Source organism: Fukomys damarensis, unplaced genomic scaffold, assembly GCF_012274545.1.
Source record: "Fukomys damarensis isolate Sample0158 unplaced genomic scaffold, DMR_v1.0_HiC HiC_scaffold_7, whole genome shotgun sequence".
NCBI lineage: Eukaryota > Metazoa > Chordata > Mammalia > Rodentia > Bathyergidae > Fukomys > Fukomys damarensis.
Genome location: NW_022900919.1, coordinates 25,718,813 through 25,742,008, shown reverse-complemented (window position 1 = coordinate 25,742,008; position 23,196 = coordinate 25,718,813). Strand labels below are relative to the sequence as shown.

General features: G+C 42.1%; 1 protein-coding gene across 1 annotated transcript in view; it reads right to left on the bottom strand.

The window, feature by feature from the left end:
- Positions 1-23,196, bottom strand: part of Napb (NSF attachment protein beta) — a 34,664-nt gene that overhangs the window by 10,940 nt on the left and 528 nt on the right. Inside the window, exons 2-7 of the mRNA XM_010608238.2 lie at positions 11,115-11,194; positions 7,824-7,940; positions 6,278-6,324; positions 6,064-6,141; positions 2,423-2,478; positions 2,171-2,255 (exon numbers count right to left, since the gene is read on the bottom strand). Of these exons, the coding sequence (XP_010606540.1) occupies positions 2,171-2,255; positions 2,423-2,478; positions 6,064-6,141; positions 6,278-6,324; positions 7,824-7,940; positions 11,115-11,194 (463 nt within the window). The remainder of the gene's footprint in view (positions 1-2,170; positions 2,256-2,422; positions 2,479-6,063; positions 6,142-6,277; positions 6,325-7,823; positions 7,941-11,114; positions 11,195-23,196) is intronic.

Genomic DNA, 23,196 nt, shown 5'->3' with positions numbered 1-23,196 from the left:
GAGGGACAACCACAGGAGACATGCAGGGTTAGGGAACCTTGTCAGGCAAATGAGACACCCAAAAGTTATAGGCTAAACGACTTGGGCCCCAACCCCATGTCCAGAGGCCAGGATCAGCCTGAACTTCTGTAAATTTCAAAGTCCCAGAACTGGCATCCCACCCTATTCCTATGGCAGGTTTGCTGCACGTATCCAGCACAAATCTGGGTTCTGACCACCTCCTCAGTCTACCAGTGATAGCAGTCATGCCCTGAACTGGACACTACCACAAAACTGTAGACCCCAAAAGATAACTACAGGTTTGAAATAACGAGAAATTTCTTTTTTTTCTCATCACTTGTGGGCTTTTGTTTGGGGGGTATTGATTCATTTCTATTGTTTGTTTTTGTTGTGTACTGAGTGTGAACGTTGTTTTCAATTTTTTTGTTTTGTTTTGTTCTTGTTTTTTGTCCTTCTTTACCAGTTTCCTGAGACTTGCATAATCTACCTTTGTCCTTCAGCCTTGCTTCTCTCTCTTATTTCTCTATTTTTTCCTCTTTTTAAAATTTTCTCACCTTAGGGTAAAATTGCTCTGAGTATATATTTTCTGTACATAGTTTTCTGATTGTCTTAAATTTTGTTATATAACTATAAATCTTTACCTACTGTTAAAGGTGACAATAGTTATTATAGTTTGTCATTTTCCAATATGAGCTTGATACTATTATTTTTATTACTGGTTGTACTACTTTAGCCATGGTGACAAAATTGTTGTGATGAACTGATCTCCTTGTATGCCAATACCTAGATTACCTGAGTGTCATAAACATTAGTATAGTCCAGTAGCAAAGAACTGGGTGCTAGGCCAAACAGGTAGCAACCTTTCATCGTTAAGAAATTGAAGAAGCAAAATCCTATTATTTGTTTGGTTTTGTTTTTTATTTTTATTTTTATTCTTTTTTCTTTCTTAAAAAGAAAATTTCTCATTTGCTTGTTTTCAGTTTTTCTTAATTTTTCACAAAAGCATATACATTGTCTTAGTTACTTTTCTCATTGGTGAGATAAAATACCTGACACCCAAAGTTAAAGTGGAAAAGGTTTACTTAGCTCACAGTTTGCAGAGGTTTCAGGCCTTAACTGGCTGGCCCCAGGGCAGGGTGACTCATGACAGAGGGGCAACAGTTTATGGCAGCAGAAGACAGAAAAAGCAACAAGGGACTTTAACAGTATCTTGCTGCCCTTTTATCTTACCTAGACTACCAAGGATTAGGACAGTGCCAAACCAAACAAAAGACTAGTTTAGTAATCACACATCCTTAATCCCAGCATCATACTCTAGATTCATCAACCTCTGAAAAGACCCATCTAAGACTTCAAGAGGCTTGGTGCAGACATCTAGACATAAATCACAACACACATTTTTTTTTTTTTGGATACAGGACTGCAAGCTGGCCTTGGTACTCCTGCCTCAGCCTCCCAAGTACTGAGATTTCAGGTGTGCACCATCATACCCAGCAAAGAGGCAGAATACTGGAACAGACTCAAAAGTCAAAAGCCAGCAACGCCTAGAAGACATCTCTGAAAAGCAGTCATTTCCTAGAGGTCTTGATACTAGTAATAAAGCTACCTACCATAAGCAATTTATAAGCCTTAATGCAGAAAATAAACAAAATAGAAAATGAGAAAACATATAACCCTCAATTCACTCAAGGCAAAGCAAGGGGGCACTGAGGTGGAAGAAATAAAAAACCACCCAGCTGAATTTTATGAAATGGTAGCAGCAGAAGTACAACAGAGAACAATAAGTCTCTTGAAAAAAACCAAAAATAATTAAAGCGATGACAACCATAATGACAGAAATAATTAATCTACAGTAGTAGATACAGATTAAAAAAAAAATCAGAGGAGTTTAGGAAAGACATGGAAACCATGAATACTCAACAGAGAAAAGAACTGGATACCATAAAACAGACTCAAATGGTAATCCAGGAGATTGGGGGTGATGGAAATGTGCTAGAATTAGGTAGTGGCAGTGGTCACACAACTTGTGCCCAAAACCACTGAACTGTACCCACTAAAAGGATGAACTGCATGATGTATGAATTATGTTCCATAAAAAGAAGAATCAAGGACCAGTCTAATCAGCAAATCTCATCAGAAGAGTGATCCATCCAGACTGGCTGCTACCCACCTGTTCATAGATCTCAATGGCTTTCTGGTACTGTTCCAGCTGTGCAGCATAGGCGGCGACCTTCAGCAGACATTTGTTAGCGGAGCTGGAATTAGGCAGAGCACACAAATAAGCATCCATAGGAAATACAGAGGTGTGTACACAAGGGCCCAGAACACTTTCATTTGGTACAAAAACCCTGAGTATAAAAATGATCTGTCTTTTACCACACATACAAAACCTACTGTCTAATATTAAAGAAATAATACTCACCTGTTAGATTCTTCTCCTTTGTAATAATCAGCAGACTGTTCATAATGTGCAATAGCCTGAAAACACATAAATTTTATCTTCAATTCATGTGAAGACCTACATTTAAAAAACTATGTTTGAAAAAATGTTTTTATGTTTGCACAGATTTTTTCCTATAAAATCTACTGGTGTCAGCAGTAAACCTTACACAACGTGAACTACTTTATTCAGGGAATGTACCAGGAAGCCTGTCTGTGGCAGAACACTTGCTACACAGCAGAATCTGCTGCCCCCTTCCCTCCAGAGCCAATGCCCAGCACACATCTCTCCAGTTTCCCTGCAAGAAAGGATAGGCACGTTCTCTCCAACAGAACAGAATTAGGAAACTAGGGCTGCTTCAGGGCTTGGGCTGCACACCTTACTGTGTGCCTTCTCCAGACCTTTTCTACGTCCATAAGCTAGAACAGGAGCAACCACATCCAAAGTGACATGATGGTCACAGGCTGAAGATAGCAGAACTCTGCCAATCTGCTTCCTAAACGACCCAAGGGGCAGAACACACCCCAACCCCAGGACACCAGCCACCACCAACAGTAGCTATGCTGGATTGTTACTTTAGAGCGACATGGAGCCCTAGGACACATTATGCCTGCAACCTACTCTAGCAGCACAGACTATGCTCAGTAACACTCAGTGTCATGTGGAGGAAGGGTGTTAACACCCTACAGTCAGGTGGAAAGGACCCAGGATGCAGGCTGGAAAGCTCTAGTCCTTGTCTTGGTGTGGCAAAAGACAGAGTAAAATCAGGAGGTAGAACAGGTGTCCACCAGAACAGGAAACTAGATGAGGTAGCTGGGAAGAGCCATGTGGTAGTGTCGCTGTTGTCACAAGGGATGCCCTCTGCAAAGAATTAGCTGGTTCACAGGTGGTTAGGAAAGTTCAGGGATAAGGGCATATAAGACTGAAAAAGCCAAGGCTTCTATACCCACTGAAGACAACATAATCGGTTAAATATGCTGGACTACTGGGCTATGATCTAAAAGCAATGGGCAGAAAGTATCAAGATTGAAAGTTCTTCATGAAATATTAATTTTTAAAATAAGCCAAGCATGGTGGCACATGCCTGTAATCCCAGTACTCTGGGAGGCTGATGTAGGAGGAATTTATTCTTAATTGAAAGTCTGTGGGGCTGGGGGTTACTCAGTGGCACAGTGCATTATCTGGCAGGAACAGGGCACTGGGTTTAATCTCCAGCACCACCAACCAAGCCCCCCTCCAAAAGAAACTTTATTTGAGCTGTCCAAATTCTCTGAAGTGTTCAGGTGTTTCACACTATAATAAATGGGATGAGACATGAAAAGAAAGACCAAATTTTCTAGAGATCAGAGAATATCCCCTCTGCCTGGGCAGAAGTGGTAGCTGTCTTCCCAGTTCTTACCAGGTACCAGTGAACAAGACACAGTCAAGCTACACAAAACTGCTGTTGGTATATTTTTTTGGAGGGATGGCCAAAAATTGACAACATGGTTTAACTTAGTATTTATTAAGGTCTGGTGCTGGGTCAGCAAACTGTAGTTGGGAGAAATAAAAACTATATCATAAACCTGTATCAAAGTAAAAGACAGGCCTTCAGTTTGGTCTTAATAATGCTAATTAAACCAATCATCCAACTCCAGTGTTTTCCCACGCTGTGACTGAGAACAGACTTAAGGATGGGTCAGAGTGCACAGGGTGGCTGTGCATCACCCCAGGGTGCTCACATGGAGTGTGGAATTGCAACACCTAGTGACAGCAGGAATGGCACACCCACACCCAAAGTCAGCGCCCACTGAGGAGAACACTGAGGAGAGGCAGCCTCAGGGGGCTTTAAATAGGACCAATCTTCTAAAACTGACACCCTGGGACTGGACCCACTGTGAACCTGCCACATACCTTGACCCTCCGCTGAAACAGAGAATTTGAAATCAGGTCCTTCTGGAGCCTAAATGAGGACCTATGCACTGCTGGGGTCAGGGTTTCCATCTCGAGGATGAGGGCAACGGCCCAAACTTAGGCAAGCACACAGTTCACTGTCCAACTGCTAACATCTGTGAGTGATCAGAGAACACCACCTGGGAATACTAAGAGGGAAGCCTTTAATTTGAAGAAAATGTGTAAAGTATCTTAGGGGATTCATTTCTCCCAAATTAAATTCTACTCATCACTGACCACAATCCTGAGTCTCACAGGGATAGGGAAGGCAAAAGCACTTCTCCACAACACAAAGAGGAAGCCCAGACATTTGGAACTCAATAAGTCAACCCTCTCTGTGCCTGGGAGAGGTGCTCTCCCTGGGACGGTTGAACAGAAGGTGCCACCTACTGGTGATTCCCAGGAATGGCAGGCACACCTGAGGAGCAGGGTTTCCGAAGCAGAGGTTCATTTTCTTAAAAAGGAGGGAAATGTGCTACAATGGTTTCATTCATCCACTCTAATTTTATGGAGACCACGTGATGAAGTGCCAATTGGGACCACACCCAAGGCAGAAATATCACAAGACCATGGTTCCTACCCCACATTGCGCCTTTGACTACCACGGACCAGGAATCCAAGCCAGGAAGACAATGTGCAGTGCTGTACTTGACCACTCACTCCACCTCGTAAAGATGCTATGCTCAGCCCTGACCCTCGATCCAGGGCAGGCTTTGCCTCCCTCCTGCCCAGCACTCATCCCCTACAGGTAATAGCTTCTAGAGAGAAACACACATGCAATATGCCAAGGTTCAGGTAGCTCCCGTTCATGGGATTTCAGCGCTTCCTTGAAAAGCACAGCAATTATGGGGGCAGGGGAAGAAGGAACATTATGTAGCAAGCGAGAGCAAATGTGTGCAGTAGCCAAAAGGGTGAATGTCAGCCGTGCCACCCAACCTCAGCACGCTTAGAGCCTCCCATCCACCTACTGGGTCAAGGATAGCGTGGGTGCTTACCCAGCACCGGCACACTCAGAGCATTCTACCAGGGAAGAGCTCTGTGCCACGGGGGCCATTAGAGAAGCAGGTCGGTCTAGTGGACAGAACATGAGCAGACATATCACATGCACGGGCTGCCGAGCAAGAGGAAAAGCTTAGTGAGGCAGGGGAGGGTATTCTTGTTGGGCTAAGGTGAGAATCTGAACTCAGTGGCCATGACCGGCTTCATGGAAAAGGTAACTAAGAGCAAAGATTGAAGTCGGCCATAAGGACATGACAGAGTAAGGAGTTGCCACAGACATCTGAAAGAGTTCTGTAGGCAGAGGGAATGGCCAACGTAAAGGTCCTGGCAGAAGTTCACCTGGGATGTGTAAGGAGAGTGAGAGAAGCAAGAGGCCCTAAGCGCACAAGGCACAGGAGAGGCTAAGCTTGTGGGGGAGCGGCAACCATGTATGAGGGCCCTGCTGCCCCTCTGGGGGTAGGGAGCCAACAACATACTTGCTACTGACAGGCACCCCTTGGTGTGCTGCAGCATGCAGGCTTGGGGTGAGGAGAGGGGTCCATTAGGCCCTGTTCCACTCAGGAAAGCAGTTGCCCTACTCAGACCCCTATCAGCACTCTGCCATGCCAGCCAGTGGGGGACAGGGGCAGGTCGCGGGCTCTCTGTCCACCCACTTGGCACAGAGGTCATGGGAAGTTGTGTCCAGCGCTTACCTTCTCAATGTCCACCAGCTCAGTCTCATAGATCTCAGCGATGGTGATGTGGTGCTTGGCTGCGATTGTAAACCTTCCCTGGGGGGAAAAGACCAGAGTCACACACCAGCTTCACCTATGCGAATGCCACTCGGCTTGAGAACAGAACAAAAATACAACTCTAAGCCATGTTAGGGCCTCCACCCCACAGCTGTCAAGCAAAGCAACATCTTACCATGTCTGTGTAAATGTCGATGGCTGCATTTAAGCAGTTGATAGCCTCTGAAGCGTAGGCATTTAAGAAAAACAATGAAAAATCCATTCAGTCAGAGGATTCAGGTGAGTCTGTCTTCCTGGCTATCATTAGAGAGGCAATGAAGTACAACCAGGGGCATGGGGCAGCAGTTAGGGAGGAGCAAACACAAGTCATGCACACGTCCAGCAGAGGCAGTGTAGCTAAGCGAGAGGGCTGGAGTGCTAGAGACTCGGTTACTAGTAACCTTGAGGTGAGGACTTCATCCAGGTGACACACTGGTGACTGTCACCCTCCCCTGACAGTTACATCTGCTAACACATGTAATTAAATGTGCTCTTCCCATCTAGAGTCTACCTTCATGCAGCAAAAACCAAATGTACTTTGAAACGCCTGTTTAGACAATGGATCAGTGAAGCCCAAAACTGTATATATGCTCAAAGGTGCCAACTTCCGGTGAACTAGCACAGCCACAAAAGGAAGGAAAAAGTCTAGTGGATGGTAATGATGACTTTCTAAAATGCAAAGTTTCCCCTATCACACAATGGTGGTATTTACACTGCTGCCACCTGGTTGACAGCACCAAGCTGATCACTTTTGGCTTGAAAGAGGCAGCAACACAGAAAAGCTTCACCCCAGAATTAGAAAAGTAAACAGAATGACAAAGATTGAAAGCAATTTCTCCAGTAACTATATGAAAATGCAGACTCACTGTTAAATCATAAAAACTATAGAAAAAAGAGTTAACCTCCAATTTCATACACACTCCGCCTCAGCACCAGCATTCGGACTGCTTTCCTTCCAGTGTGTTTAGAGGCACTGTCTTCTCAAGCTGAGATCTTTTTTGGCTCTTTAATTACAACGTGAACATTCAGAGGCCACAGAAGCATCTGAACAAGAGATTATGCTACATTCTAAGTTCACCCTGGGTCCTCAGAGCTCTTGTAGGCTATGCCCCATCTTCACTGAGAGGTGATCCATCTTTATATAAAAGCCTTGGAGATATCTTACTTCTTTATGGCATGTCCATAAAAGCTGGGATTTGTGTTAAATAAAACGGAGAGCTCAAAGGAAAAAGAGAGATTCAAAGCTATCCATACACAAGTGGGAGGAAAGATATTAAAACTTTTAATTGCTCTGTATGCTTTTCCAACTAACTAAGAACATTTGCAAAATCTTACCACTTTAAATATCTAATTTCATTCTTTTTTCAAAATAAAAATTTTAAAATACACTAAAAAAGCAAATGAACACTGTGTGGCTAAGTGATGTTTTTAACCACTGGATATAACAATCTCTCACCAAATGGATCTTAAAACTCACTGGGTACTCAGGAAAAGGTAAACAGCAAACTTTCCTTGTCTGATTAAAACCATATCATGTACAATTGAGATATGAGAAGTGTTAAAACCCTCTACAGTTACCACATTCCTCTAGTGTTCCACAAGGCAATCAAATTCCTTTTAGAGGACTCAGAAGACTGAAGGAATCTGGCTCACAGTCCTGCAGAACTTGGCAGCTGCCTTACCTTGAGGATCCGCTTTTTTGTATGCATTTCCAGCATCCACGAAGCTGGTGGCTGAGTCGTGCTTGCTCTGAAGCTGCATGTGGAGCTTGGCAGCCTGACAAAATGCATTTCCTGCGGCTGAGGAAGACAACATCACAGTGAGACACAAAGGAACAGGATGCCAGGCACCACAGCCAGGCTGCAACTGCTGGACCTCCTGGAAAGCAGCATTCCAGTTGGAGCCCAAGTCAGCATGGTCAAGTGCAGTTGGTACTTATAAAAGAAGTCGAATCAGCACCAGGCATGGTGGTGTACACCAGCAATCCCAGCACTCAGGAGGCTGAGGAAGGAGGATCATGAGTTTGAGATCAGCCCAGACTACATTCGGAGACCCTGACTCAAAAAGCAAAACAAAATAGATCTAAAACATTTTTAATCATACAGCAATACTAAAGCTAAATAGTAAAGCTAAACATCTGCTTTGGATTACTTTGTAGGAAATAAACCATCCAGTGTGCTAAAGCTTCAGCTGCATCCCTTGTCCTATGCTGTTCTCCAGATGTGCCAACCAATTACCACACAGGGGTCTGGACTTCTACCTTGGGGGAAAGCAGCTGCACAAACCCTGGAGCCAGCCTGCCCAGGGTCAATTCCTGCTCTGAGCCTCAGTTTCTGACAAAAAGAGTACCAGGTGGTTCTGAAGACACTGAACCAGCAGCCCAATATCAGTATTGTTCTGATTTGAATGCTGATGTTCCTCCAGAATTCACATGTGGGACATAATGTGTCTGGGGACAGCATCAGGAATAGGGGCTTTGGGGACATGGTTAAGTCACTCAAGAATGGGCATGCATTCTCGTGAAGGATGTTGACAGCAGCTGCCTTGTCCTGTCTGCCACTTTAGAGACAGAACAGCCCTCTTGAGTCTGCTGCTCCCTTGATCCTGACCAGTCAAAGTGGATGATGTCCTGACCCGTCAGAGCCCATGTTGGCCTCAAAAGAGGACTTAGGCCCCTGCCAGGGCTGTGCCCAGGGTGCTAAGGCAGTGGTTCACCACCAAGAGGCAGAGCAGGAGGCACCAGCTTGACAGTAGCTCTGAGGGCTCTGCCTCCCAAGGGCAGCACAGCCACTCACATCCCAGTAGTGCCTGAAAGGGCCTGGCCCACATGTACTAGGTCATCACTTCCATTAATGTGCAAAACTACCCTTAGCTCCATCTGGGATGACAGGTTTAAATATCAATGTTTCTTTATAATTTACATCGCCCTCTCCTGCCAGTACTGCAATCTCAGTACTTTACATTCACTGTTCCAGAACTGATCTCGGTCTCTCCATCCACTGCTAAGTAGGAAGTACAATTTCTAAGCTCTCTTGGGCTGCCTCCATTCTCCTTGGGGTCCAAGTCCTTCACTCTGACACTGTCCCAGATGGCTTCTGACTTGCATGTCACTCCTAGGACCAGTGCCAGCTTGGTCTTTCCAGATCTGGAAGTGTCTTTCAAAGAGCACCATACTCCATGGTCTCTAGGAAGGCATCCAACTTCTCAGACTAAATTTCCTTATCTGTACAACTGGCCTAATACTTGCCATAATGATATTTCAAAGCCAAGTTATCAAAGGCATTAGCATATTATAAAAAACTTTAAAAAAATCACAGAGATGGAATGGTGTCATGATTGCCACCACTGCACCATGGACTGGTGTTTATTCAATCACCAACAAATACAGAGCATCTGCTATGCTGCAGACATGAATCTGGGCCTGGAAACACACCAGGGATAAAACAGACACCCTGCTCTTCTGAAGTTTATATTCGAATGCTAAGTAACAAAAACACAAATATAAATAACTGAAACACTATATAACCCATTTATTTTGGCTAGCCTGTAACTAAGAGCACAGAAGCAAAGAGAAGGAAGTTTCCAGGAAGGAGACTGCTGTTTTAAGAGTGGCCAGGGAAGAGTGCTCTAAAATGACTTTGGAGAAGAGCCTGAAGGAAGCAGGGAACCAGCCACATTCTATCTAGGAGAAAAGGGTGTAGGCAGAGGAACATCTCATGCAAAGGCTCTGAGGTGGCTGTGGGGGGGCACATGGCAGCAAGCAGAGGATGGTCAGAGACAGGAAGGGGAAGGTGAGAAGCACAGCAGCATGGACACATCAGCCCAGGCGACAGCATGGCAGGGAAATGAGGTTTCCAAGCGAGACAGTACCACTCACTAGATCATTAAGTATGTACTCTTCTTAAGAAAGATCACTTTTTTTCCCTAACACAGAAGAACTTTTTTAATCAAAGAAAGAAAATATACAGTTTCAATGTTTTTACATTTAGTTCACCTAGAGTTTGATTTTTTAATTCCATAATTCTGAACTTGCACATGTAACCTGCTTGCATTCTGGAAAGATCACTTTTTAACTTAGGGTTATTAGATGGGGATTCTAGGACAAAACCTTCTTCCCTTCCATTTTTCAACAGAATATAATTCAGACATAAGTGCATTTCGATAACATAGTATCACCCTTTTAACTACAGCCCTATGCAAAACTAAAGTTATAAACGAAGGAAGCACTTTCCCTTTGAAATGACTTAAAGTAACTGCCCTGCAGGTAAATGGCGAAACAGCTTGCCGAAGGCATGGGAGTCATCTTCAATCTCTCCGCAGAGCTGGGGACCAGGTCTCCAGCTGGCACCAACTGAGCCCTGAAACTTTCTCTTCCAGGGGGAAGGGATGTACCTTCCTCTCAAGTCACTGTTAGAATGGGGCATCCCATCTCAGGCCAAAGGATAATGCTGCTGATTCTGTCCTGTGACTTCAGGGGAGAAGGCATTACACAACGCTAGAAGGAGCGTCTGTCTGGCAGGGCATTTACAAAGATATAAAGAGTGGCAGTTCGCAGGGAACTCGGTAACTTATCTTAGAGCAGGGAACAGTTAGAAATGCCCAACCAATGCCACAGAAAGAAATCCAAGCACTTCCATTTATCCTGCGAGCTTTAATTTGTTTCACTTCAATCTCTTTCCTATGGTATTTAAGCATATTAGTAAGAAGCAAAGATTACGCTAAGTCACGTTAACTCTCTTTAGTTACCTCAATCTTATCATATTAGATAGTTTAGCAAACATTACAGCAGATACTGCCATGTGTTTAAAACTTGAAGCCAGGTTTTCAGCTCATTTCACCAAGTCATGGTCCTTGTAGCACTGACACCTGTCTCCAGCCAACAGTTTCACACTTCATGGGGAATAAAATAAAAACAGTCTTGTCCTCCCACAAAATGATTTTAAAATATTAAACAACAAAAAATTTGTACATACCACTCCAATTTTTAGCCATCTTGAACATATTTGCAGCTCTGGTATACATTTCACAAGCCTCTTCTATTCTTGTGTTTCCTCTAAGAAAAAATTCAAACATAAGGTTACATTATTATAATGACCATCTAAGTCCCTCATCCTCCCACCCTCAATAATAAACATTTCCTCAGCACTATGAGTCATACATTACAGCGTCCCTACAGCTCTTCAAAGAGGCCAGCATCCCATGTTCTAGATGTGAAGACTGAGACACATGTGGTAGAGTCACCACCCAGGTCGCCTGCACATACCACCGAGAGGAGACTCCAGGACCAACCTGGCTGAACTCAGAATACACACTAAACAGTGTCCCTTCTATGATAAAAACTCAAAGTTTTACATAGGTCTGAATAGTTAGAGGTGTTTTCTAAACTAAAATTTAACTTGATTTGTTTTTATACCCGACCATATCACAATTATTTTCGGTCTAGAAGCCTATTATCCCTTCTAGCTAGCCAACTTTTAGTTCTTTTTTAAGGTATATTTTATTAGTGCCTATTAATTATTATTATTATTATTTATTATTATTATTATTATTATTATTATTATTATTATTAGGGAAGGTCTTGCTATGTAGTTCAGGCTGGCCTTGAACTCACAGTGATCCTTCTGCCTCAGCCTCCCAAGTGCTGGGGTTACAGCAGTGTGCCACCACACCCAGCAGTGCCTATTAATTTTTACAAAATATTGTGTTTCAATGTGATATTTTCATATCTGCATATAACATATTTTGATCACATCCACCCCCCTCTATTATTCTTACATGCTAGAAGTGTATTTTTTAAGGGACATTAAATTCTGAAGGCTAAGGATGGTTTTACCTTACAATTTTCCAGAGTTTAATACCATTTATTCAGACTTTAAAACCTGAGTCAGAACGTGGGAGAAGGAGCCAATCTGCTCTACGAGGTACTACCAGGCAGGGGTACGACCTTCCCATCCCACAGGCATCAGGTCCAGCCCTCCAGGGACAGAAAGGTACTCTGACATTGAGAACACAGCCCTCCACTGCTGTGTGAACGCAGCAGTTCTGGAAACCTGAGCATCAGGCACCTGATCCCACTGGGGGAGGGCTTCAGCTGCTCACACGCTCCTTCTTACATAACAGCCAAACTCATCGTGTGTAATTCCCCAGAGTCCTAATTCAGCACTGCTTTTACTAAGCTAAAGCTCATCTATGAAAGACATTTCATCCATCTTGTCTAGCTACATTACAAATAAAAATAACCAGAGGAAAATACAGGCCCAGTGGACTGTGCAGAGCACACACCAAGAGGCCCAGTGCAGTGTAGACACAGGAACTCAGACAGGAGTGTCCCCAACCCTGCAGACTGAACACAATATGAACATGCATAGCTGAAACTCACATTCCAGACCCTCAGGCACTCCCAGCTCCAGCCCAGGGGCACACAGCTCGATGTGGCACATGCCCTGGCACACAGGCCAGGTTGGGCATATAGGAGGCCTAAGCGTAACTTTATAACTGGGTTTGTAAATTTTCAAACAGTTCAGCTTCTTTCATGAGCTATAAAAAGTAGGGATTTCTGCAGCAAGGAGATACAGAAGCCCCAGGACAACAGAGGTATCCATCAATGAGTGAATGGACAGAGAAAATGTGGTAGCAAGGTGTGCCTATAATCCCAGGACTCGGGAGGCTGTGACGGGAGGATTGCAAGCACTAGGCCAGCCTGGGCTACACAACAAGTCCAAGGCCAGTTTTAACATAGCAACACACTGTCTCAAAAAAAAAAAAAAAAAAAAAAAGGAAAAAAAAAAAAAAAAAAAAAAAAAGTGGTAGATATACACAATGGAATATTATTCAGCCACGAAAACAACGAAATTCTGTCACTTGCAGGAATATGGGTAGAACTGGAACACATGACCAATACCACATGGCCTCTCTTCTATGCGGAATCTAAACAGTTGAGCTCAGAAGCTCACTGAAGTCCAAGTGGTCTCAGAGCCCAGCAAGGGTGGGAGGGTAGAGAGAAGTCCACACATGGGTATAGGAATAACTCCTACATTCTATATATAGCATGGGAGGGTTACCACCGTACAGATGACAACAAAAACAGTTGAGAGAGAGCATCAAGATTCCTGTTACAAGGATATGATCAGTTCTAACAGGCATCCCAGTTACTCTGATCTGATGGTTACATTGTTTATATGTACACACTGCACCCCATAAATATGTACACTTAAACATGTGCTGATTGAAAATAAAAATATAGATATTAAAAAGGCAGGCAGAAAAGAGAACACTCCAGAAAGTGAATGTGAAGTCTTACACCAAAAGCCTCTTCCCAAGATCTGAGGCAGCACATGAGAGTGCTTTTGCTTACCATAAATTGGTGACACAGAAGCCTGTGGAACAATGGCAAGGCCCAAGCTGGGCTTCAGCCAGATACCCACAAAACAAGTACTTCCCTCACCACCCTGCTCTCAGGAACGCCTGGGCCAAAGGGATGAAGAGGAAACACTGCCTGGCATGGTGCCAGCAAGCAAGTCTCTTGGATGCAGTTTTCTGAGTTTCTTTTTTGTTTTGTTTTTTTCCTGGTACCAAGGATTGAACAGAACCTTGCACTTGCAAGACAAGCATGCCACTGAGTTAAATCCCTGGTCCCTCTGCTTATTTAAGAAAAAAAAAAAAATCACAAATTCTTATACATAGGAAAGAACTTGAGGCATTCAAGGACTTATGACCAATATGTCAAAGTATAAATTCTTGAAATAAAGATTCTACTATTGCGAAGGAGGAAAATGAAAACAGCCAGAGAATGAAAATGAAACAAAAGGAAAAGAATGGAGAAAGAATGATAGAGAGGAGACAAAGAGCAGATGCGCATGTAAACACAACCCCAGGGTGGAGGGGCAGCCACCCAAACAGGTATTTACAACTCAGGATCTTGGAAACTTTCCTGAAAACAAAGCTGTAAAACAAAGCTGTAAAAAGGCAAAGGTACTTATGAAAATAACAAAACAGAGTTAGCATCAGACTTCAACAGTAGCACACACAGCAAGACAACGGGGGGAACAGTTTTCAAAAATCTCAAGGGGAAAAAAAGGCAGGCCAGTGATTACCCAGCAAGTCAGGTAGCCATCTAGTGCCACTGACCTAACAAGAGGCCAGCACTCCAGGGACACAGAACTAACTTCCAGCTGGGAGACAGGCCAGCAAGAATATGGGTGTGGCTCTAGTTATGTTTTACAACAGACCTAAGATCAAAAGAAAAGACACTGATAAAGGAAGAAAAATACCCAACATTTTTATGTCTGACAAAGTATGAAGAGAGAAAAAGAGAAGCCCATGTTGAAGAAAGGGAGTATTTTCCACACAAACTAAGTAAGTGCCTAAGTAAGGAATAGGAGCTAAGAACATTTAAAAATTCCCTCCTGGAATCAGACGAGGTCCACTCATAATACTACAGATGAATTTCTCAACAAATTTATCTTAGCTTGAGTATCTATGCACCAAAACATAGTAGTCACCTTAAGAAGAAACTACATACAGCATAAACATTACCAGTCCAACAAAAATACACATCTTCACGTGAAGAGAAATAGCAAATAAAAACCTAACCTACAGTCAATGTAACAGCACAGTATTGTTGCCAGGGACGCAAAAGCATTTGGATTCATCCATCTCCTACTAGCAAAAGTACAAGAAAAGCCCATAAAAAATGGAAAAATTAGTTTATTCATAATTTGGCCAAATTGGGAATGGGGAACACAGGCCACATTATCTTCTTCTGAGCTAGTTCTGAATAAGCTTTTTCCTTCTATCAACACTCTGCCTCCTGAGTTTTAGGGAATAAAAAGTAATATAGACCTTAACCTTGGCCACAATGTGACAGAGCTAAGAACAAGCACAGGTTTTCAAGTTTGCTCACAAAATAAATTCCAACTCTGTGCTTAGTAAAAGAGACACAACTAAAAGCCATTTTGGAAGGCTTAAAATAGCCAACTTTTGTTAATTTGTCACACCCACCACCCACCTCACTTCTCCACCCACTCCACTGTGCTTCAGGCTGCTCCAAGTGCCAGCCTTCTCCTGGAAGGTAGCCCCTCCCAGGGGGCTTACACTTCTGTACAGAGGGGCTGTGTCCCTCCAAGCCAGCCACACAGCCACCACAGGGCACGTGGCATCCAGGTGAGTGTCCATTCCTCTTACATAATGCAGTCCTGAGCAAATGCTTAGTGATAAGAGAGCAGGACACAGAAGAACAAAATCCTACAAGCAGTTAGAGAAAAAAAACCAATCACATACAAAGGAAAGCCCATCAGAATCACAGGAGACTTCTCAACACAAACCCTCAAGTCAAGAAGAGCCTAGAGTGAAGTATTTCAAGCCCTAAAAGAAAATAACCTCCAACCCAGATTAATGTATCCTGCAAAACTATCTTTCAAAATTGATGGGGAAATAAGATACTTTCATGACAGAGCACCTGAGGAACTTCATGATACCAAACCAGCACTCCAAATAATTTTAAACAGTATCCTAGGACAAGAAAGCAGGACTGCCCTCCTGGAATCAGACAAGGTCCATTCATAATACTACAGATGAATTTCTCAACAAATTTATCTTAGCTGTGAGTATCTATGCACCAAAACATAGTAGTCACCTTAAGAAGAAACTACAGAGATGTGAGAAGAGAAAGACAGAAACAGAGGAGATATAAACACACTACTTTAACTCCAAAGTAGATCAACTGAATGAAAACAAAAACAAAAACAAAACACAGACACAAAAGACCTGGCATTGTAATCAATAATTAATTTTACAAATCTTTATCAAACTCTGAAAAGGAATACATACGTACCTTCCAAAATGTACATGGACAATTCGTTAACACCAATTATATATTAAGTGGCAAAGAAAAATGTCAGTATGTTCTTTTGTCACAATAAACTAAAACTAGAAAATAATAATAATATACAAAAAAAGGCCCTTCTGCTTGGAATACAGTCCCTTTGGATCAATGGGAAAATAAACTAAAAAATGATCTACAATATATAATTAAAGGAGTTTTAAAGCAGTTCTAAAATTCACAGCCATAAATATTTGGATCAATACAAATAAAATAAAGAGCAAATTAATACTCCCCTCCCAAATGAAAGAGCCAGAAGGGAAAATACAAGAAAGCTATACAGGTAAACACAAAAATTAAACTACTAAAGCAAAAAATATGAAACCAGTAGAATCAATGAGTCCAAATACTGGCTGCTGAAGAAAAAGAATCAAAAGAATAAAGAAGGAAGGGCAAGCAAAAGCATAAAAATGAGAAGTGACAAGAAGGAAAAAAAACTCCTGAAATCATATTTTCAGAGTTGTGACTATTTTGTACATTTTGAAAATATACATACATACATACACACACACACACACACACACATACTTATATATAAGTAAACAAATATATAGGTGTGTGTGATGCTGGGGACTGAACCCAAGACATTTGCACTGAGCTACATCCCCAACCCTTTTTCTTACTTTCTTACTTGAGATATGGTCTCACCGTTTTTTAGAACATGGATGAGATGAATAATTTCTTAGGAGAATGTAATTTAACAAAATTGATGCAATTAGGTAATTTAAGCATTCCAAATTCCAAAGTGAGAAAAGAGAAAGTAATCAAGGAAATACCCACCAATAAGCCCAGTATTTTCAGTATAAATGGATTCAACTTTAACCTTCAAAGACCAGACTAGGAAAAAAAAAGAAAAAACTCTCAAATTCTTCTTATGAGAAACCTGTAACATCAACACTTCAATTTGATACACTATACAAAAAGATTTATAGTGTCTTAGTTACTTTTCTTGTTGCTGAGACAAAAGTACTCAACACCTGAAGATAAAAGGGGAAAGGTGTATTTAGCGTACAGTCTGTAACAGATTCAGTCCATAACTGGCTGGTTCCAAGGCAGGGTGGCTCATGGCGGAGGGGAAACAGTTCACTGCAGACTGAAGGTAGCAAAGCAAGAAGGGACTTTAACATCACATCTTCTCCTTGACCCTTTTATCTTATTCAGACTACTTAGGGAGGGTAGTACTCACACAGTTAATCCTAGTGCCCTTGAGCCTAGCATTGTACCATGAATCAATCACTGTACTCTCCAGATTCAGCCACCTCCAAAATAGCCTATGAGCACATGAGGCTTTAGGGGGACATCTAGACACAAATCATAACAATAAATAAAATGATCCTAAATAAAATATGTAAAAGAAGAATCCAAGAGCTCATTAAAAAATAATATAGTATAATCTGCAGTTTATTCCAGGAACACAAGGGTAGTTCAACTGAAGGCCCTACTCTTAACATTCTTAACTTTGAGGAGAAAAATCTTGTTAATTTCCAGATATTGAAAAGGCCTTCAAAATACAATACTAATCTCTACTAAAAATATCCAATAAAGCAGGAACTGCACACTTCCTTACCATGAAAATAATATTGGAAAACATTGATTAGACTTCAATTATCATTATTTACATTCAGCTGTATTTAAATATTGAAATAGTCTGCAATTCTACTTTCAAGTTCCCTGAAAATCCCTTAAGGGTACAAGGACTTTACTGATTCTACCATCTAGTGACATGAGCATGGTGAGAAGGTCTGAGTCAGGGTGTGGTCTCTCCTCTAACCAGAGGGAGCCAGGGCCCTTAGGCATGCACAAGGAGTCCACAACCATTTTCTTGGCATCTCAAAAATATCCCAGAGGACGATACATTCACAAAGAGAAATATTTGAAAAAATGTTAAGGTACAAAAAAACCATTTTGATTCGCTAAAAGACATACTGAGCACAGATCCAGAATTACAGTTTTAGATCTGTCATTTATGTATAAAAGGTACTATTTGGGAAAAACCTAAGTAAAATCAGAAGGTCAAGGACCAAATGCAAGGTCATGTAAGCTCTGGTAAATTCTTCCTCATGTCTACCAAAATCAACAGATACTGATTAAAAAGGAAGTCACAAGTAGAAATGTTCTGAAATTATTTAGAACTATGAAAGTAACCATCAGAAGAATTAAAGCATTTAAAGTGGTTCATTCTGACAATGAGAATAAGAGAGAGAGGACCCTGAGAGAATTTTCTGTTTAACAGAATGGTCTATACTCCCAGCACTTCTCTGTGGGTTGTGTAGCTATGTTTACAGCAAACAAATGTTTAAAAAATAAAAGACAGCCACACCAATTCCCTTTCACTTGGCACAACTTTGCTCTTGAAAACTTGATAAAAGAGAAAGAAAAGAAACAAGATTTGTATTAGCATTAATTTACTCAGTCCCTCCACCAACACCCACCAGGTGTCTACTGAGGGTCACCAGCAGGGTGAGGCGCTAGTCCACAGCCACCCCATGTGCTCCCTGCCTCCTTGGAGCTGCTCTCCAGAAGACAGAAAGAGCCATGCTGCACAGGACATCACACGTCACCCAAACCATAACGACATAAAATTAGAAAACTAACAATAATGTACATTTGTGCTGCTGCATAAGCATTCTAACACCTCATTTAATCCTAACAACTCTGAAAAGTAGACTCTGTCCTCTGAAAATTTAAGAAAAAGTTCTAAACTTACCTCGCAATGGTCCCCAGAAGAGTTTATGAAAGAACTAGTTTGTGCTTTGTCTTCTTGTATATGACAGATATTATTTTATTCAGTATAGATTATCCTAGTTCTAATAAGGATTATATGTAACACACACACACACACACACACACACACACACTTTTGAGAAAATGTCTCACTATGGGGATCAAGCTGGCCACAAACTCATGGTGATCCTCCTGCCTCAGACTTGAGTCCTGAGATTACATGCCTGGCCATCACACACAAATATTTTTTACATTATACCACTTGTCTTTGTAAGTAATCCGAGCCTAATGATTTTTTAAAAAATTCAATCTATATATTGTGGCTAGGCACAGTGGCACACACCTATAATCCCAGCACTGAGGGATGCTGAGGCAAGAGGATCCCAAGTTCAAGTCCCATCAGGGCAACTAGCAAGGCCGTATCAAAAAAAAAAAAGAAAAAAGAAAGAAAAGAAATAAAAAGAGCTGAGAATGTGAAGGTTCAGAGTTCAATCACTAGTACTGAGGAAAGAAAGAGAGAGAATCCATTATAATTAAGACCTAAATGCCTTATAAAAACAACCACCCATCATATGCCGGAAAAACTTAAGAGACACAATCTTCACTGAAGTAAAGCCAAGCAAAAAGTACTAGTAATTAACAGTCTATGATGCTTAAGAAATACTCCCCATTTTTTTTTTTTTTTTTGGTTTTTTTTGAGACAGGGTCTCACTATGTAGTTGAGACTGACCTGGAACTCACTATGTAGCCAAGGGTGGTCTTGAACTCACAGCAGTCCTCCTGCCTCAGCCTCCCGAGTGCTGGGATTATAGGCATGCACCACCATGCCAGGCTAATACTCCCCATCTTAACATATAGCTAGTAAACTACAAATTCATCATTACTTCAAGAAACTCAATAAAGCTGGGGATTTAGTTCAGTGGTGCTGCCGCCTGCCTCACAAGTGCAAAGTCCTGATTCAGTCCTCGGCACCGGGGGAAAAAAAACAAAAACAAAAACAAACTCAAAAGGACCCTCCATTAAATTTATAATAATGCTGTCAAAAAAAAATTTTTTTTTTGAGACAGGGTCTTGCTATGTAGTCCAATCAAAACTTGAGTCACTATCTATTTAGACCAGGCTGGCCGTGAACTCATGGCATTCCTCCTGCCTCAGCCTTCAGTGATGGGATCACAGGTGTGCGCCACCACAGCCAGCCTGGCACAAGGCTCTGCTGTCTAGGGATGGAGGACACAGGCAGGTCTTGGGAGAAGGACCACTGACATTATGTCTACTGAGCAGATACCTGCCTGGCCCGTTCTTGTGAACTGAATACCCATGAATATTTTCATCTACTTTACTGACAGCAACAAAACAAGGAGAACTATGAACAGTCTTGATAATACACTATAGTCCCAAACCAGTGTGTGTAAGGCACATACACTAAGGGAGGGACAAGTGTACTCACACCTGGCTTTAATCTACAGTTAGGCTGTGGGGCTGAGGATTTAGTTCATGGTGCTGCTGCCTGTCTCACAAGCACAAGGTCCTGAGTTTGATCCCCAGTACAAAAAAAAAAAACATCTGTGGCAAAAAAAAATCTGTGCATCAAGCACCTTCTAACGGCTACCACATTCTCAAAATATGACACGTTACCTTGAAAGTGCAAGATGATCAGCCCTTAAGCATGTGAGTGCCACTGACACTCAGGTCAGCATGTGTGTTTTGTTAATCCAGGAGCTGGACATGGAGACTGCATCATTTTAAATAAAGTGTAACAGAAAATGGAATACTACTCAGCCATAAAGAATGAGAAATTAGAGTCATTCGTAAGAAAATGGATACATATTGAGGATATACTCTTAAGTGAAATAAATAAGTCATACATATGTAAATATCGAATAGTTTCTCTGGTGTGAAAAACTGTAATAGTACACAAGATCCTAATAGGATAATTAACAATGTGAAATAGGAAGAAAGGGGCTAAAGGTGTACGGAAAGTGGGAAGGGTAGGGGAAAGGGAATAAGGGAAAAGAAGAAAATGAAAAAATGGAAATAAAGTGTTTGCACATGGGGAGGGGAGGAAGGGGTGAAGGGAGGGCAGGGACAAGGGGAAAAAATGAGAACCAAGACCTGTCATGTAAAGGTACAAGATCCCAGTAATGAATGTAACTGTATTGTATACCTAGAATGTACCAATAAACTCAATAAAAATAGATAAATAAATAAATAAATAAAGGGTAACAGGAAGCAGGCAGGGCTAAGTAACACATATTCCAGTCTAGAAAGATGCTGACAAATGCATTCGATGTCACACATAACACAGGATTCTAATGGCCCAAAATTGATATAAAATCTTAGCTTCACAGAGCAATTAGAAATGTTTTTTTGCTACAAGTAATAATGTAACATTTCTAAGACTCAGAACTCCAAGTACTCTTCTTTCCCCAAGCTTTCCAGGAGCCAAGTTTTGTAGGAAAGAATACAGCTCTAACACATAAGTGATACTTACGTGGCTCTTTATGCTAAACACTGTCTCAGGTATTTATTGCATTAAAATACCAGTCAAGTCTTTCACTCTGAGATCCTGGGAAAATTATTTAATTCATCTGGCCCCTAGTTCCTTGACAAATAACTGACAATTTTGATGACTATGAAAACATGGTTCTGAATGATTTACACACTAAACACTCACAAGGTATTTTTTGTTTTTTGTTTTTAGAGATAGGATCTTGCTATTTAGTTCAAAGTAGCCTTGAACTCACTATGTAGCCGAGGATGGCCTTGAACTCACAGTGATCCTCTTGCCTCAGACTCCCAAGGGCTGAGATTACAGGCAGGTGCCACCACACCTGTCCTCACAAATTATAAAATGAACAATATTTTGTAGCAAAAAAGACTGAGACAAAGAAGAGCAAAGTTAACCTGTTCCTGGTTTCAAACCTGAGATCATAAACTAACCTGTTACACCTGGGATGCTGTCAGGGTTCAGATCTAGACTCTCCCCCAAAAGCCTTATGTGTTCAGAGGGGTGACTTCTGGAAGGTGACTGGACCTTGGGGATACTACAGCATCAGAGGTAGTCCCTGGCTGCAGTTGAGTTGCTGGGGTATGATCCGGAAAGTGTTTTCTTGTCCCTCTCTGCTCTCTCTGCTCCTTGGCTGCCCAGGGATGAGCAACTGTTCCACTCTCAGGATCTTCCACCACGCTCCTCTCCCATCCTGCTTCTGTCTTGGAGCCAGTCAATGTGAGCCAAAATAAACCTCTCCTCTTTAAGTCGGTATTCAGTCCCAGCAATAAGGAAGTGACTTAGATGCAGTGTCCTTTGCACAACCTTAGTGAATGAAGAAACAAAGTCTTCCTATATGGCCTGTCAGTGACAGGTCAGTGACAGTGATATTTCTTTAAAAGCAAGAAGGTTCTTCAAAATCCTTTTAGGACTACTGGCTCAAGATCTGACCTAGTTTTCTAAAAACAACACAACACCTCTTGGCCAAAGGAAGTCTCCCTTGAGAAGGGCACTCAATGCTGTCTGCTTTTCCCTCTGCCAGTTGCAAACTCTTCCCCCAGGGAAGCACAACCTGATTGAATACAGTATGACAGTAAAATCACTCACAGTGTCACCTATGACATTCAATTTCGTCTCAATGGATTTTAAATGTTTTGTGAAATAAAGGAGTTACTTACTGTCTAGCATCAGCAACTACTAGGCAGCACTCATTATAATTAGCTGTATCTTCCAATTACATATCACATGAGAAATTTAGAAAGTAGCTGTAATAAACATCCTCTGAGAGGTATTTGAGGACAAGGACCCGCCTCTTAATGCATCTTAGCAGCCACACTACCACACACTGCATGAAATTGGCCTGTAAGCATTTCCTGGAGGTTTATCAATAACGGTAAAATAACATAATTTGTAGTAAAAGGAATGATGCTTGCAAAACAAGCCAAAGTTCGAAGGCTCTGTTTTCTGAACTAAGAGTACAAGTTGAATTGTGTAAAGAAACACTAATAATTAATGCCATGTTTGCTAAGTATGTACCGCTGGTCCTTCTCAAAAATAAAAATCTGCTGAGTGACAGCAGAGGATCTTTCGTTTCCCAAAAGGAAAAGAAAACACGCTATTTCTGCCTCCCTCATCCTAAACAGCTGAATCATTCACATAACCAACGGCCAAGATTTCCTCCACAAGCTGTCCGTGCGCACTGCTTCCCCAGAGGTGCCAACGCGAAGCCTTCCCTAGGACTGCACGGACGAATTACAGGACATTAACGGGATCCCCCAACGCTGCCGACTCAAGCCAGGAACTGCGTTCTCTCTCACCAGACGGCAGGCCTGGCTACTGATCAGACTCTGGCAAAGAAGGAAAACCAAGCCAGGAGGAGCCGCACCCCACCACCCAGGAGCCGCGCAGAGAGCCTGCTGGGCCCCGAGCCTTGCGCGGGTCCATTGGCGGGTCCCACACGGAA